The 18055-nt window shown below is 32.9% G+C and overlaps 1 protein-coding gene across 2 annotated transcripts; it reads right to left on the bottom strand.

The window, feature by feature from the left end:
• Window positions 1–46: 46 nt before the first annotated feature.
• LOC129288419 (beta-galactosidase 17) lies at window positions 47–10662 on the bottom strand. 2 transcript variants are annotated; one of them, XM_054924973.1, is made up of 19 exons: window positions 10445–10662; window positions 9821–9922; window positions 8975–9170; window positions 8410–8498; window positions 6841–6921; window positions 6353–6447; window positions 5229–5299; window positions 4916–5006; window positions 3632–3749; window positions 3457–3552; window positions 3322–3370; window positions 2423–2610; window positions 2279–2350; window positions 1928–2077; window positions 1248–1298; window positions 1002–1173; window positions 758–903; window positions 566–631; window positions 47–395 (listed from the first exon to the last, which is right to left on the bottom strand). In XM_054924973.1, exons 1-19 carry the CDS (start codon window positions 10586–10588, stop codon window positions 306–308), a joined length of 2067 nt encoding a protein of 688 aa, XP_054780948.1. In that variant the 5' UTR covers window positions 10589–10662; the 3' UTR covers window positions 47–305. The 2 variants fall into 2 exon arrangements, with proteins under 2 accessions (XP_054780948.1, XP_054780947.1); XM_054924972.1 differs by having other exon boundaries at window positions 1928–2095.
• Window positions 10663–18055: the final 7393 nt, after the last annotated feature.

Raw genomic sequence — 18055 nt, forward strand, 5'->3', positions numbered from 1 at the left:
AAAGATACAGGCTTCACGAAATACGCAAAATTTTACAAACCAAGGCTTTTCCAAAGTGATGTCCGTAGATCAGAACAATCAGGAATGTGTCGTTATTATACAAAGATTGTACCACACTATTGTTTCAGGAGTTCATAAATGCTGTTTTGTGCAACAATATAACAATGGAAGAATTGAGATCCTTTTCAAAGATATTACCCTCCATTTATTACACACATAATTTCAACTTATCCAATGTGATATTTGTTTATCTGAACTAAATAGCTCCCTCACATTAACTTTGGACCCATATTGGTACTTTCCTCTCACTTGAGGGTCGAGGCACAAGTGAAGTCTGGCTCATTGACCGAGTGTACCACAAGTTCAGGGTTTGGAGATTCCAACTCAAGTATAACCTGTGCATCAATTTACAAAAGTAAGACTTCAAGCTAAATTCAAGAAAGACAAGTGAATTTCCATAAAATACTCAATTATTAATTTGTAAAATAATTCTGGTCTCAAATGAATTAACCCAGGGTGAACATCTCGATATTAAAGACAATTAATAGTTCCTGCTTGGTCATACCAGGATATTATCCCCTTGCTTGAGGAGCGGTGCTGGAACATAGAGGTTGCACTGAGGTCCTCTCAACTATTAAAAAACTATGTGTTAATACTTTAAGAGAAAAAACAACCATAAATATAGAGAACAAACTATACAGCCATGTGATCTAATCACAAACAAAACACGTCCAAGAGACAAGAGAAGCTATTTTACCGGCCAATATCTCCCTAAATTAAATTCATTGACAAATGCAATGCCTTTGCCCCAGTTGTTAAATGATATGAATGTATCCTTGATGAGTTTCGATTTATCAATTGAGAAATGACCAGAATAGATAGCAGGTGCATGCGAAGTATTCTCTGCCAAAAGAATAGCCTTGGTTACAGATTTGATATTACAACCCTAAGAAGTGATACTTGAGTTCAATATTCAGAAAAATGAACATCTTAGTACTTACCAGACTTGTATATTAACTCTTTGCGATGCATCAACATTCTATTGAATGTTGAAAAAGCAGCCTGCATTATTGGATTGAAAGTTGGAACTTCATTCAGGTTGTGAAGAGGAATCGGGAGCATTCTCCAACCATGTAAAATTTCCCCATCAAGATAAACAGAAGACAGAATGCCCTGTGTAGAAGTTCAAAAAAAATCAGCCGAGAACAATCAAAGTTTTAATTGTTGTATCTTCAAATAACCTTTACCTTTCTGTCAAAGATGAAAGGACCATAATTTACATGACCCATGTTTTCAACCTATAAAAGAGGGGAAGAAAAACATTTAATTCAATTTTCCAAACAATGTTAACGACAGTAAGTAAACACTGTTTATAGGTGTGTCCTTGCAATGTTGATATTTACTATTGCTTTGCCTTCCATAATCATATGTTGAGGAATTAATCAAATATGTATTCAAGCTTATATGAACCCTTGAAAATAAGCCAGGTCAACAACTAATTCCCGAAATTGACTAGGCTATAAAGTAAAATATTTTACTCCAGCGACTTCACAAAGTTTGCATGGGATTTAATTCTAATACATGTCACTAAGTGTTTATGCTTTTATGTTTTATACATTAACTCATAAGAGAAAATATAAATCGATGGCAGATCTTCCAATTCCAGTAATTATATATTAATTGAAGGACTATTCAAGCTCATGTTAAAAGTGCGAAGAACCTTCATGATCCACTGCCACTTCCTTAATCCACAAAAGGGTGGAGCTGACCCGGAAACAATGGATTCATAACCTAGCAGGTGAATTTGATTTAACAAACAGAAAAATTGTAAATTAAACTTGGTATACGCAGCTCAAAAGTCCAAAATGTTTCCCCTGTTACTCTGTGCATAAATAAAGTAAATTAACCAGGAGGAGGATGCAGATACCAATATATATAAGTTGATGTTAGAAAGACATTTAGTTTCAGGAAGGCTGAGATTGTTATTCATCTGTCTCTCCAAGGCACCGACATAAGTTGGCCATGGACCACTTTCTTTGGAAGGACATGAGATAAATACTTGAGCTCTGTCATGCACCTGTACATTCCTAATAAGCTTTACACAAGTATAGATGAGACATTCTGTAAACTATCTTGCTTTTAAAGAGAAAATGAAAGGATATAATCATATAACCTTTACCTGAGATCCAATATTGATTTCATTGTCTCTATTACTAATGAAAATAAAGGCATAATTAGAAAACAAGACTAAGAATTACTGAAAGAAGACAACCAACACCTTAGGTATGAATAAATTGCTTCTGCCTCCTTTAGCAGTGTATTCCGACATATATAACAAAAACCCGAACATCTGGATTCAAGGTAATTCAGTTTCAATAATATATTTTTAGCAATTGCATCATTTTGAACAGCTCTCACATACCTGGCCAAGAGACTCCATTGACAATGGGTTTTCAGATTCAGTCACGTTGGTGGGATTGGCTAAATCAAGCATGTCAAACAAGAAAGCTTTTTTTTGTAAGTGAATTGGTCCATATCCTGCCTTTCCATTATCTGAAGGAACTGATGGAAGAGGGGCTGAACTATATTGTGCTATAACTTTCCGAAGAGCTGAAATATATACAGCAAGCTCGAATTTATTATCTTCTTTGGATGATGGCTTGGATAACAGAGTTATGAAAAGTTAGGGTAAAAATATCATTAGAAAAACCATGAAAATAATTAAATGTCAGCAAATACATCATAATTGAGCCAGTACAAAATGAAAAAAACAAAAAATTGTTGTATCGCAAAGTTTCTCATAAATATAATTCATAATAATCCAGTTTCATTCATTAGGTGCCATGTGGCTGATATGCATTTGCTCATACTGATCTCATGTTCACTGCATGATATTGTCACTAACGAATAGATAGCAAAACTAAAAGGATCACCATTCATTGACGTGATCTACTACATTGCAATGCAATCTATTTAAAATACCAGTTGACTCAATTAGATCCTTGTACTAATACTAAGTAACAATAAAATGTTGCATGACATCTATAAGTCTTAGACTACATGGGGGAAAGACAAGGAGTCCTTTCTCTTGCATAAGCATGTACCACATTGAAATGCCCTGAACTGGGTATAAATTACAGGACTAATCCAGAAATCCAAGTAGGGTTGCCTGGACATCTAGCCTATATTTGATTCAATAAATATTGTTCTCTTCGCATATTCTTCAGGTTTGCATTTGACATGTAGTCACAAAAAGAATTAGCTTACTAAAAAAGTGCATAAATGATAGCCTGAAAATAAGTAGAAAACTAACATCCTCACCATTGAACTTCGCATTGTCCACATCTCCAGATTCCCTGATTGGTGCATCCTGGACAAGATGGCATGGCAAATAAATTATAATATGCAGACCAAAAATCAATACAATGTGAATTGATCAGTCCAAAGATTTCTGACATAATCATAAGAAGTGATGTCAGCCTTGTAGTCAGCCTCATCTTGACCAGTATTTGCTCCATTGTAGAATCCAAAGTTTGTCCCGCCATGTACCATCTAAATTAAAACAGCCATGCCAAAAGTATTATTTAAATGTTATATCCGTAACAGCTAAAAGGTGGAAGTTGAGACATACATAGAGAACTGCAGAACCATTCCTTTGCAAAATTTTTTTGAGAGCAGCAGCTGTAAAATCAGCATCAGTCTTAGCTATGTTCTCTCCCCAGTGTGTAAGCCATCCTGTATAGAATTCACTGACATGATAAGCACTATCAGTATTTAGCATCCAATAAATAACATGACATTATAATAATAAAATAAATAAGAAATGGTAGCCAAGGTATAGGGGTTGTGGCTGTTAGTTAGTCTATGGCAGTTGGTCATTAGGTCTTAGTGACCATTGCCTTGTGTCTATAAAAGGCATGGGGGGTCCTTTTCTGATACAGGCTTTTGGCGTAAAACAGTACTGAAGTTTTGTTTCTGTTACTCTACGCCCTCTCCTTTTCCTTCTCCCTCTCTCTCCTATCTTCTCCTCTTATCTCCTTCCATAACAAATGTATCAAAGCTATGATCCACCATCCTGAAACTACAAATCTTAGAGAGCAAAGATTGTAAAGATTAGAACAGAAGCTGTAAGATATGAAAGAATCAGCAGTGGGAATGTCAAGACAAATGATCCCACTGATGAGGCGTGCAACCAGCATGAAAATCCAAGAATTTACCTTGCACTCATCAACAAGATATTTTTTTTTTTTTTTGGGTGGGGGGAAGAAGGGGAGAATGTACCAAGAATGGGTTCTTGGGAGGAAAAGGCGCCCCAACATGAAAATCCAGAAATTAACAAGACATTCACCAGCTGTGCAGTGAGTAATGATCAGAAAAAAGTTAGGGACAAACATAGGCTTGAAAAAGAACAACGTTCCCATGAATTGCCTGACTCTCAATTGGTCAAGAAATTAGACTGCCCAATGGAGGAAAAGGCAATAGCAGCTGATGGGAATAAGAAGACCACTCAAGAAGTCTGCAAAGTGTCCGCAGGAGAGTTGCCAGGAAGGAAAATCAATACAGGCCTTTTTATTCTCTTACATTTGTGTGACAAGGCATTTGGAATGCAATGGCTAAAGTGTGAGCAATGCAATCCTACTCAAATTCTTCTTTTGACGTGGTATAGAGGGAAGATGATGAAGATGCTACTTGTGTCCAGTATGATTTTAATGAATGTATTACAATTTCTTGTCCTTGAACCTTGAGGGCAAGGGTCATGGGGGATGGAGTATTGATACGATAATAGTCAAATGAACAAGAAACGGTAGTCAATGTGGTTATAGGGTTATGGAAGTTAGTTATAGTCAATGGCAGTTGTTTCTTAGGTGTTAGTAACTATTGTCATGTGTCTATAAAAGGCATGAGACGCACATACGCTGAGAGTGGCGGTGATTTTCCAGGGGCATTGAACTCCTTTTGTAGCTTGAATATAGGCCAAGGGTCATCTCCAGTACTAAAGTCAACAGCTACAAAAAGAGCATATATATTAGATTGTTTGCAACATATCTAATGCAGATTCTGTGGGTATCAGTTGATATGCCTGCTAACAGGTAAAAGTTGGAAGAGTGGACAGGGAATGACAGGAGCCAAGATGTGAATATACACAAGAGGGAGGGGGAAGAGAGATGAATGAAAAAATGTCCACAAAATCTTGAAAGTAACATCTTTTATAATATATGAGCTTATACCTGAAAAGACAGCATCCCCACGAATAGTTCCTTTCTCAAGATTTTCCCTAGATCCTCCATCTGTAGTGTATCTGAAATCAGTGGAACACAAATTTTTATAGAGAAGGAGGAAAATAAACATTCAGAAGAAAAATGTGTTAATCCTGAGTGCTACCAATGAATACGTGCAATTAAGATTCACAGAAACAAGATTTTAGATCATTTTTAAAGTTTCAATCTGGTGCGGGATTGTTAATGATACATTATTCCGAACGCTATGTCACTCATTGAACAGTGAACACCATCTCAAAACCATCTTAAAGCAATTGTTGAAAGCCTGTCTAGAGTTGCAAGCCATAGACAGCCATGCATGAACCATTATGCCACAGTTAAGAGAGGCAAGAGACTCCTCTTATTATCACCTAAAAAATATGCATTGACACGTATTTCTATAACAAACATGAAAAATGAAGATGCCCATAAAACAACTATTCAGAACTGAAGGCTCTAGCAAAAAGAAGCAGCTGATAATGTCTGAAGGGTATAATTGTGAAAACTGAAGGAAAGTGAAACAAGGAAATTTATAATACAATTTTTTAATTTAGTAATTATTATTTCATTTTTGTTATTGAATAATAATAACAAAATTATTATGTGCTTTGGACGGGAATTTGAAGATTTTTCTAACATCTTTCACTCGCTATTCTGTCTCTCCAGCTTCATAATTGCAAGAAATTCTCTCATCTCTTCATTCTATTTTTACCTAAGACGACTGACTGACTTTTACTCTTTCTCTGCCTTCATATTTTCAGTTTAACAGGGAAATTAAGCTGAGATAGACAAAGAGACATACAAAGAACAGCATAAAACCCATTTCTTTTGCATGGTTTTCCTGTGCCCCTATAGTAAAAAATAAAAATAAAAATAAATCCTGAGGATTCTTCCTAAGATAAGGACGCAGCACTAGAGCATTAAAACAACTGATTAATTGGCTAAAAGAGTGATCCGTTTGCATTTGGATATGAAGAGAACAGTTTATAAAATCAGTATTAACATCTCCTTCTATAACATTCCCATCATATTCCACCCAGACGCTATAGTTCAATAACTATGAAAAATAGAGTTCAAAAGCATAAATCTCTTACAAAATAACATCATGCCCAAGATGACCTCTAGCCAAATTGACCAGGTGATGGAGATACGCTTTGTCATTTCCATATGAACCATACTCATTTTCAATCTGTGATGAACAACGTTTTAGTTGATTCCTAGAGAAGACGTCAAAATCTCAAAAATAAAAGAATTCCTTAAAACTTTTACACAATTATTGTAACTTTGAAGTCCAACAGGAAGAACAAGATGCTAATGTTCAGGAATTCACAATAACAAGAAAAATATTGCATGCAAACAAACAACTATTCACATGTATTGCTGGCATATTAGAGTATTCATAAGTACAGTTTAAGAGAAAATGACATGAAAAAAGGAAATTCTTCCAACTTCTGACTAAAATACACAGGCTTTCTGTTTCAGTGACCAGTATATTCTTAAATGCTTTATGCTTTTAAACATCTTGGTGCCTAGTGGCAATCTGATGAATGCAACAAAGAAGGTCAAGTAGAAAACAACGTACTTGAACCATTATAATAGGGCCTCCATTGTCATAAAGGAGAGGAACTAATTTTGGAAGTAGGTTGCCCCACCATCTGTCAACCTTCAAAAATTGAACTATAAGATAAGAACAAGCTGAAATAATCAAGCATAAGGACACAAGAAGACTGTAAATAGATACCATCACAACAGAACCATAAATAACATTCTCCTTTTAATTTTATAATGTCTATTAATATATGACCTAAGTGAACAAAACTTCTGACAGCAAAGGCTGTATGCAGAGCCCTCAAAAGTCAGGGTCCTTCCAAATGCATGTTTTTGCAGAAAAGGTGAATGCTTACTGCTGGGAGTTGTGTAGTTTAACCACTTGCCATATTTTGAAACTAAAAGATAAAAGGTGGTGTGCAATATAAGGATCAAATCATTTACTGTCACTGATGAAGGACCAGTAGTAATGAATACAGAGAAGGGGAGGGAGAAAGAAAAGCAGAAGGGAAAGGTAAAGAAAAAATAGAGTGGGTGGACACAAGGAATCAGAAACATTTATTTAATGATCAATAAGGACTCCCCTGAACCTACTAACTCAAGCCTTTATAAATAGCCCAAGGGATAAATCCAAATAAGATAAAATAACAAAAAGTAAATAAAATAATTAAGAAAAGGGTAATTAAATTCAAAATAAAATTAATTCTTAATTTTTATATTTCCTAAGTTTACTCCCTAATTTACAAATAATTAATAATATCCTACAATTCTCTTCCCATTCACCATCATTTTCTTCTCTATCATTATATATACATTCATATAGAGCAAGACTAGACAAACCAACTAAATGCTATTTTGAGTAGGAATTTCAAGTTTTCACCAGGTAGGTTGCATTTAGTCACACTATTAATTCAACCAACCCAGACAGACTAAGGTAAGATGCATATCACCCAAGCAAAGCATACAAACTTTGGGTTGATAAAATCAGAGACATAAATATTCATCCAGCACTCACAAACACCAACCAAACACATGCAGATTAACAACACCTCCAAAACAGGCAAGCACTGTCTTGACATGGGAAGTGTCAATTCACAAATAGCATCTCCAATTGTATGCCATTCAACATCCCAAATGAAAATTGAATTCTTTTATCAATTGCCACAACTTTCTCACCCCAGCTCACTTATCTTAAGATTACATGTTGACATGCTGCCTTAACCTCAAGCTACCTTAATTGCAGCACAGTCTTCATGTGGTAAACAAATAGCAATAGCATAGTGCACGCGTTGATAGGAAAAAGAGGCTCAGCATTTCTCATATGTCAGAGATTATTTTATACTGTAAGTGTATAGATAGAAAAGCAACGTCAAATGTTGTAAAAGGTGTCAACCAAAAGAACAGGGGAAAATGAGGAAGGACATGCAGTAAAAAAATTTTGAAAGATGGATCAGAAAGTTGTGTTTGCACTTTCCAAATTTACCAATGAAATGAATGAAGAAATGAATAAGAAAAACATGCCTGTTGAAAACATATAAAATATTAAATCTAGAAAATAATAACTAACATGAATTCATGGCTTAACTCCATAAGAAAAACATACCTGTTTAAGAAAAGTAGGATCAGACGATCTTAGCTTTGGAGATGGGTCCGTAGCAAGTAACCAAGCAGGGAAACCGCCTAAATCCCATTCTGCAATAAATCAATAGTCAAGTGTCGGCAAAACTAGCAAGCAACTGGGTCATGACTTATGAGTGCATTTCATTGCTAAGCCACTTGCAAAGATCCTCATTTTAATCAATCCAAGGAGAAATAATAAATCAAAAGATAACATCATTTTCTAGGCACATTATAGAAGCACTTGCAATGAAAATGCTTTTCTTCTTCTCTTAATCATTTATAAGGAATAAGAAATTGAAATACTTGTGCCAAAAGATGATAATAGGAAAACCTCACATGCTATAGGGAATAGACAATAGGATGAAAACTTAACAGGAAACATATGCCCTCTTTCCTCATTTAGCATATTAAGGGAGATATAAATCAAATGTGAAAATAGTATCAGCCATAAATATAAACATGCAAATTAGCAAATTTCATTTTGGCAAACTGGAGAAGCTCCAAGATCACAGGAAAAGTACATTCATAGCCCTAAAAGTTACAGCTACCTGCACATATGTAAGGTCCCGCTCGAAGCATCACAAGCAGACCAAGTTTGTGACTAAGTTTGAGGAATGATTCAATGTTGGCAATTCCCTCAAAATCAACCTTTCCAGGTTTTGGCTCATGCAGATTCCAAGGAACATATGTCTGAATGGTATTTAATCCTAATGCCTTGGCTTTTAACAGTCTATTTTCCCAGTACTGCAAAAATAGAAGATATATGATATCACCATATAATAGCATATGAGAATAACAGAATTCGCCAACTACAAAATTAATTAGAATAATCGGGCAAAAATCATCTGTCAAATCTACACTATCCTCACATAATGAGGATGACTGCAACAGATGGTGATAGCTCATATCTCACTCAATCTTATATCATATTGATCATGTCCGATGAGAAACTACAAAAAGGCTATTCCTCAGTCATAAAATGTAAAAGAACAAAATTTCCAGTCAAGCCATCACTTATTTTGACATGGTTTTATCCCTAATTGCAGTGAGAGAGAAAAATGTTGAATGCGGGTAACATGTTTTATGCAACATGAAGGTATCCATTGCCAATGCTTTTTGTAACTGAATCCCTTGTTCTGTCTTCATTTTCAACAAGAAAGAGATGAGGATCTCTTTTCAAGTTCTCTAAAAGGAGCTTGAAGCCAAAGGGATGGATACCCTTAATTTCCAAAATTACTACCTATCTCTAATGTAGTTTGAGGTGAGAAAAGACTTCAAAGGATATTGGCTTCCATCGGATTCAGAAGTAAACAAATAGCCGTTCTTTGTGATGTGCTCAGTGCTAAAGATCCTCATTCTCCTATTAAACTGAGAGATGTCTATGAGATATATACCTCTGGAAGCACCCGAAAATAATGCAAGTCACCGCCAATGATCTGGAAGGGATGACCATCTTTCCAAAACATATCATTGCTAATCCCAAACTTCCTGCTGACCTGATAACAATTGCAGGAGAGTGTAATTGGTCAAGAAGTTATCAAATTCAACTCAAAACAAAGAAAAGCTACAACTCTAGTTATCTCAACATGACGGCCGTTTGTGAAATGTGATAACAATTCCCATGAAACGGATCCAGCACAGCCGAAAAGAGGAAATAGCTCATCGTTTCCTAATGAAGGAAAAACTGACCAGAGAAAAGATGCAGGAGGTAGATTAGATATGATTGAGTAATAGCAGAAGCTTCAAACTTCATTTACAATTTTATTTTACTGACGAAGTTTTAAGGTTCTGAACCTCAATAAACAAGAATCATGAAGAAGAAAACCTCAAACCGCGGCAGCCAAACAAGTCTGGTTTCCTCAATAAAAAGCGTATTCATTTTAGATTCCAACAATAATAGCAAGTTCATTTCCTACTTTCCCACTACCCAGAAACTAAATTTCCGAAATACTAAAGATCAAGCATGCTTGCTCATGACAGAATACGCCTAGAATAGGTAAAAGAGTAACGTGACTTACATTATTCTTGGCCTCAGAGCGATTACCATGGTGGTGAGGGAAGGAAGAAGGGAGAGAAGCGAAAACAGGAACGAAGGTACAAATCGCTAAGACAAAGACAAGGATCAAGGAAGTGGTTGTTTTGGCGCTTCTCTTGCTCGCCATTGCAAAAAGCTTGGAAGTTGATGCTGGTACCGTGATTCTTCTTCAACCCAATTCAATTCTCATTGAATACAATTAGCACTCATTGCCGTTAGTAGGAAAGAGCCCACTATCTTTATTTATACCCCAAAAAAAATTTAATTTGTGACTCAAAAAAGCTTATTTCCCAAAAAAAAAAAAAATTATCAACTGTCACTTGCCTATCTCTAGTTATTCTCTACTGATATTCATGGACAAGTGAAGTGAATTTGCATTTTCACATTATAAAAAAAATTCATAAATATCTTGCACACATTAGGTAGCTAGTGAATGCCCACTGAATTTTTTTAAATACGTTTAATGGCCATAGGATTGCCTGAAAAGTTTTATTTTTTATATGGTTTTCTAATGACCATTTAATTTGTCGTTTAAACTTCATTTTTATGCTTGTTAACAATTAATTATCCGCATGTTATTTGGGATCATTCTTACATAACATAGAAAAGAATGATTATAAAGGTTCAATATTTCTACCATTAATCGTATGCAAATTCATGAAATAATTAGAATAATATCTCCCCTATAATAAAAAAGAGATACTAACTGAGAAAGAAAAAAAAAATAAATGTATTGGATTTAAAAGGACAATTAATTATGTTCAGGATAAGGACCTATCGAATTATAAATTGTAGTTGATAATAGTCTGACTAAAAAAATGAGGATAATACCAAAAAAAGAAGAAATAATTTTTTGATTATTTTTATAGGAATAATTTATTTAATAATCTTTTAAACTAAAACATGAGCTAAAACAATGGATCAAACATATATACTTTTTAAGATATTATAAAAATAATATATTTATTAGGTATAAAGGATTAGTTAATTAAGACATATGTTAATATAAATTTCGATTAATAATATCATTTTTAAAACTTTTTAAGATAATGCTTCTAACTGTGTTAACAAATTGGATTAAAAATTTTTAAATTGTCCTAATTGGGCTTGAGCTCATGTGAAAAATTTCATATTAAATAAAGTTAAGTTTAATAATTAATATAATATATAAAAAAAGATGGCCCATAAAATTAAACTTTAAAATTTTGATTTAAAAATTTTCACGCACTGCCTCAATAATTTTTATCCATTTAGACTCAAAATAAAACATATTTGTGTTCTGAAAAAATGTAAATCTTTGATATTTCTATTAAGTCTACTAGATTTTAAGTTCTTAACTTATTAAATTTAAATTTGTATGATCTTTTTAGGTAACTTAAATTTATATCATCTTTTATGATATCTTAAATTTATGCAATCTTTTATGATATCTTAATTTAATTTTTATTATTTTATATTGTATGCTACTGCTAATCCCGTGTCCGTCATTGCATTCACTCTTTGCCCATTTGTTCTCTTTTCCCATTTTCCAACAGCCACCTTCCATTTTTAAGAAAATCTTAGTTTTTAAAATAGATCCGGCAAGAACTTTATAGTTAAAACAATAAAAAATATGGTCATGATACACATTTTATCGGCAAGAAAGTTTTTTTTTTTGTAAATATATAGTACAATGATTAACTGATTGCAACCAAATTAATTAAGCTCATTTTGCTTAATTAAATGGGAAACAAAGAAAACGCAAATGGAAGAGCCATGGTGGCAGTGATAGTAATAGTCATAGCAGTAGTGGTAGGAAGAGGGATTGATGATGAGTGTGTGAATGTGTGGTAAGTTTGTGTTGCTGCAACTTATTAGAAGGAACAATAGACAAGTGCGTGTGACACGAGACCTTGACTTGGAATTATCACACGCGACCTTGACTTGGAATTATTATTACATTACGTACAATTCTTTGCTTGTGTGTTTCACGACCTCCACAACCTACACTTTGATTGCACTCAAGTTTCAATTGTTTTTGGTTTGGGAGTAATTTTCATAAGAACACATATAATTATAGGCACTGATTTTGATATAAAGAACAACATCATGCTTATTTGTGTTATGTTTTTTACATGACTACTATGTCAGATCCAAGTATTTTTGGACCCAGTGAAGGTAGCTCTTCCAAAAATGTTTCCCACATTTACATAAACCCAAACTCAAGGCTTTTTGCTTAAGCGGTCATAGCATCTTCTACCAAGATCAATATATGTTTGGTCACCTTTGCTAGTATTTTTAAAAAAACAACGATAATGTCTAAATAAGATAATCCTTCAAGTACTAGAGTAGACTCCAAATAATGGCACCTTTTCCTGTACAGGAAGGCATAGGTAAGGCATGTGCGAGTGTATTTGTTCTTTTTCGGAGAAAAGGAAAAAACAAGGACTCAATCCTCTCACGCGTGTTGGCCCGAGAAATTCCAATCATGCATAAGTAATTCATCCACAATGGGCTTCGAAGGATCAACCTAAGTCCAAAACAAAATAGACTATAAACTAAATCATCAATCCCTTCGAGTTTATGTATAAAATTAGTCATGTCCATGTCAATATGGGCCCGTCACAACACCCAAGCCCATTTTCATTCTCAATGCTAATATCCAGTAATTTCCTTCACTTAACCAACAAGGATTTGACTTGGTTAGTAAAGATTCAGTCCAGAACCTATTCCGCTACCAATATGAAGGTTTTACTAGGTGATGGGTGACCTACAAGTACTTCTACAAACATTTTTTAAACTTGAAAGTATATCCTGATACTAATGAGTCCTCAGAACTCAACTCACGCATTTTTTTTTAACCCAAGAAAAACCTTCCTTCATTTATTAAGTGCACAATTTCAAATTCCTCCAATCACAAATAAGTTAAAATAGGGACAAATGAAATTTGTTAGGGGGCATATAAATGAAGCTTTCTTGAGAAGAATATATAGGATGATCACATATAATGTTGATATAAAGGATGCTTTAGACATCCATTATATCTATTAAGCAACGTTGTTATTTCTCATCATTTTTCCTTCGTCTTCAAGATCGTTAACAATTGTAAACCAATTAACTGTTTACTGGCTAAGCAATTCAAGATGGCAGCGTGCGTGTAATTATACATTCAAAGAACTTGCTCATCTTTGATATCAAATCTAGAGAATAATAAATCAAAGTCAGAAACATTTAGTAATACAAACATGTTTATTAGGTTATTTAAGTGCAGGTAAACAAAAATCAATATAAGGAGTCTCATATCAAAAACTTAATAACTAATATAAAATAAAAAATATTATATATAAACTCAAATTTTAATGTTTTAAGTTAAGATGTGTTATTTTCTTTATTTTCTCACATGTAATTTAAAGTTGAGCTTTTGTATTATGAAACTAGAGATTTAATTACGAGAATATATAAATTGAAATAATTTATTCTTCTTAAAGGTTAATTTGAATCCATGAAATAAATTATGTGTAAAAGCCGTGAAGGTAAACATTATTTGAAAGAGTGAATGAGTTGGTATGCGTGAAAGTGTGCGTTGAATCCGAAAGAAAAGGCACCATCATTATTTTAAGACATGGGGACGTGGGGTGCGTGTGTGTGTGTGGTTCAAAAGAGAAGTCAACTCTGGGTTTCATGACGCCAGCTCATGAGCTAAACTATGATTGAATCATTTTTTTTCATGTCAATGTCTTTCATTTAGCTTTTAAACCCTAAACCACCCATCACATGCACGCTACCTGTTCCTTTTCTTATTTGTGCTTTCCATTGTTATTCTGTTTTGTATATTTTATATATAGATTATTCAACTTCAAGCTGAATTATATCAATATTCTGAAGATTTTAACGGATTCACGCTCGTCTGCGTGGAGACAAGGATTTAAAAAAAAAAAAATACAAGACCATGAAGCAAGTTTTGTCGAAAAACAACATTTTAAGCTAAATCATATTAGAGCTCAGAAAGGTCATACATCGCCAGGGTGAGATCCTTTTATTAAAACTTTGGTGATTTTGGTATATATTATATTTGACTTTTTATCAAAATAGTTTAAAATATATAATTTGATAGAACTTACATTAAACTTATATGCCTTCAATCATTCTTTAATTAAAAGTTCAATGTATTCTAATACCTTTCAAGTATAAAGTTCAATCTACCACCAACATTTATTCCTAGAACTTGAGCGGCAGGTTGAATCAAGCATCCGATGGTTAGATCGTTGGTTTTTTTTTTCCTTATATATATTAGGAAAAATTACATATAAATCTCGTGAAGCATACTTGTTTATAAATAAATTCCGTAAAATTTAAAAACTATAACCAAATCTCTTGACACCTGAGTATAATTTGAATTTAAAGTACAAAGACAATTCTATCCCTATTAAAAATATTGAAGTTACAATTATAAAATATTAAAGTGTGAGTTATAAATTACTAATGTGACAGTTGTAAATAATTAGTGTTAAATTTTGCTAGCAACGCATAATCGATTTAACTATTAGACATGTAAAATTATTATTGTAAAATGTTAAAGTAATAATTATAAATTACTAATGGGGTAATTGCATATAATTAGTATCAAACTTGTAATGCATGATCAATTTAACTATTAAATATATAAAGTTACAATTGTAAAAAGTTAAAATGATAATTATAAATTGTTGATAGAGTAGTTGTAAATTATTTGATTGATATAATATATTTTTAATAGAAGCATTATTATCTTTGTACCACAATTTCAAGTTATACTCAGGTCTCAAGGGGTCTGGTTGTGATTTTTAAATTTTATAAAACTTATTTGTAAATAAGTTTGCTTCATGGTACATATATGTAATTTTTCCTATATGTTATTGTATTTTTATTATGTTTTGTATATTATTATAGTTACAGAATTCCTTTTTTTTTTGCCCAGAATATACACACACACACAGAATTCAAGTGATCAAGGGGAATTATATTAAGGAAAAATTGCTATAAAATCCCTCCCCAGGCGAGAAATTGTTTTGAGAGACTAAGACCACGATTTGAGGACCAAATGCACACCATTCACATTACTTTGTATTCCAAATTTATATCACCTTACACTTTATGCCTATTACCTTATCTTGAAAATGACGGTCTACAAGAAAAAATAGCATAGATAACAAATTTTTCATATCACAAACATGTAAATTATACAATATTTTCAAAGACTGACATATAATTTTGTTGTACAACAAGGTCTAGGCTAGGCTAGCCAGGAAAAAAAAAAAAAAAGTCTAGGCTTGGTATGCAGCACAATAGGTTTTGTATGTAAGGTAATAGCAAGCTCAGGGTACAAGGCTAGAGGCTCGGGGTGTGAAGTGATAGGCTTGATGTGCATTTGATCCTTAAATTAATATTAGTCCCTCTAAACAATTTCCCTCCAATGAAAGGATTTAATTTGGGCAATTTTCCCTAATATTAAGAATAAAGTAGCTCACTTGTCAAAAAAAATCTTATGCCCAAAAAATATAAAATAAATTTTTAAAAATTTGGAAGCATAGTCGGTCTCTATTAATGTACAAAAAGTTTATTATTGATTATTATAAAGGTTTTATTATTCAAAATTTATAAAAAATTTATTATTGATATATAATCGTATATCATTAATAAATATAATAAATTGAGCATACCGCAAAATATAATAAATCTTATGTTGTTTGCTTGATTTGATCATATAACCACAGTTAGATATGCAAAACCCGTTAATATTACTGTCCCTGGCTGTTATACATACTCTATATTTCCAACTGCAAGACAAAAAACACATCACCCAACAAAGCACTTCTGATCAATCCATTACTCACTGTCTGTCTCTCTACACACACAAGGGCATGGGAGAGTGCGCTATCTCTTGCTAGCCAGCCCACGAGGCTTTCCTTTTGTGTATAACTTACACTGTTAATGTTAATTGCTTTCCCCTCACTACCTCATCTCAGCTCTTAAATCAATACACTTAGCTTCACAACTTGATGTAATCTTCTTCTTAACCACATTATTCCCCAAAAAGCAGGATTCACAATGCCCAAGCCTTTATTACAAATCTCTCTCTATCTCACAAGCTTTTTTGCTTCTTTTTTTTTTGTTTTTACAAGTCTTTGCTATGCAATAAAAAAAAAATGCAGCAATGATTCTATATAATATGTACCAATATTGCATTTGGAAAGTGGAGAGAGTGGAGACGAACCATTAAAAAAAAAACATCACCTTACTGCAAAAGTAGTGCACCAGTAATTTTAAACCTCTGATCATCATATCTGATAATCTTCATTATAGTGAATGTATCAATCTGAGAACTAAGACAATTTTATAATCCGACACGGACCGATGATTTGCTGATTTCAGAGATGAACATATATATATATATATATATGTATATGTATATGTATATATAGACACCCACACAAAGCACGGAGTAGAGTATAGGTAGATAGCATTGGGATGCAGAGGAATCTTTGGGTGCAGACTGCAGAGAGATGTTTAAGCTTTGAGAAACCAATGAAAAAAGAGGTGGGCAAAACAGCACTTTCAAGTATTCTTTTTATTATAAGCATATATTATATATATAACTTACATTGTACATATACATTGACCTAACATACCTCATCTCTCAGACAATACTTCCATAGGGATATGTACCTTCCTCGCATTTCTCGCTTTTTCAGATCTTCTCTCTCAAAGCTCCTTTTTTACATGCTAACCCATCACCACGTATATACTATATACCTCTAAGAATAATCAAAACTCCATTATTTCTCTTACTTTTTCACTCTTTGTAAACCAATTAAAAAAAAATTGAATCTTATTTATAAGATAAAAAATAATTTTTTTCATTCTAAAATTTTATATAGCTGTATATTTTATTCTTATTAAATATCGATAAAAAAATATATTATTAAAGTATATATATTTAATAGAGGTGAAATTCAAAACTCATTAATATTTTAAATAAAATTAATGAATTTTAATATTTTTTTAATTTTAATAAAATATGTTAGAAGTAACTTATAAAAATATATAAGATAGATTGAGTAATATATGCCCATGATTTTCCTCTAATCAAATTAGTCATGTACAAGAAATTAAATCTCCTCGTGGCGTAGATCATAATATTGCGTAGTAAACTATTTCGTCTTTACATAAGATCACAAGAAGATCATATCCATTTAATTAATTTTATCTTTAATAGAAGAGAAATGTGTAAATTTGAAATTAAAGAGAAATTAAAGTTCGAATAATATGTTAACAGTTCATTAAATCTAAAAACGTGAATGTAATTAACTTATGTTGTTTTATACGTACATATAGCAAGAGTTGTCACTCATCGGACAGATAACAAAATAGGAGGTCCAAATTCGATCGCGAATTACTATTAATCACAATTCAACAACAAAGCAACAGAATATTATACAGAAAACCCTACCTAACTACATCATAGATATTCTGTTTTGGTTAAAAATGTTTATCTGAAAAGACAGAAAAGAAAAGAAAAAAGGCTACGAACACTTTACAGCAAAAGGATTGAGACCCATATTGTTGTTGTGCTGGT

This window comes from Prosopis cineraria, unplaced genomic scaffold (assembly GCF_029017545.1).
Source record: "Prosopis cineraria cultivar Desert tree isolate PC_DT_omini unplaced genomic scaffold, ASM2901754v1 PC12, whole genome shotgun sequence".
NCBI lineage: Eukaryota > Viridiplantae > Streptophyta > Magnoliopsida > Fabales > Fabaceae > Prosopis > Prosopis cineraria.

Coding starts and splice junctions, on each gene's coding strand:
- LOC129288419 (XM_054924972.1), bottom strand. CDS start 10,588: ATGGCGAGCAAGAGAAGCGCCAAAACAACCACTTCCTTGATCCTTGTC. Junction 9,923..10,444: donor GCTCTGAGGCCAAGAATAAT/GTAAGTCACGTT, acceptor AATTGTTATCAG/GTCAGCAGGAAGTTTGGGAT. Junction 396..565: donor AGCAAGGGGATAATATCCTG/GTATGACCAAGC, acceptor ATTGATGCACAG/GTTATACTTGAGTTGGAATC.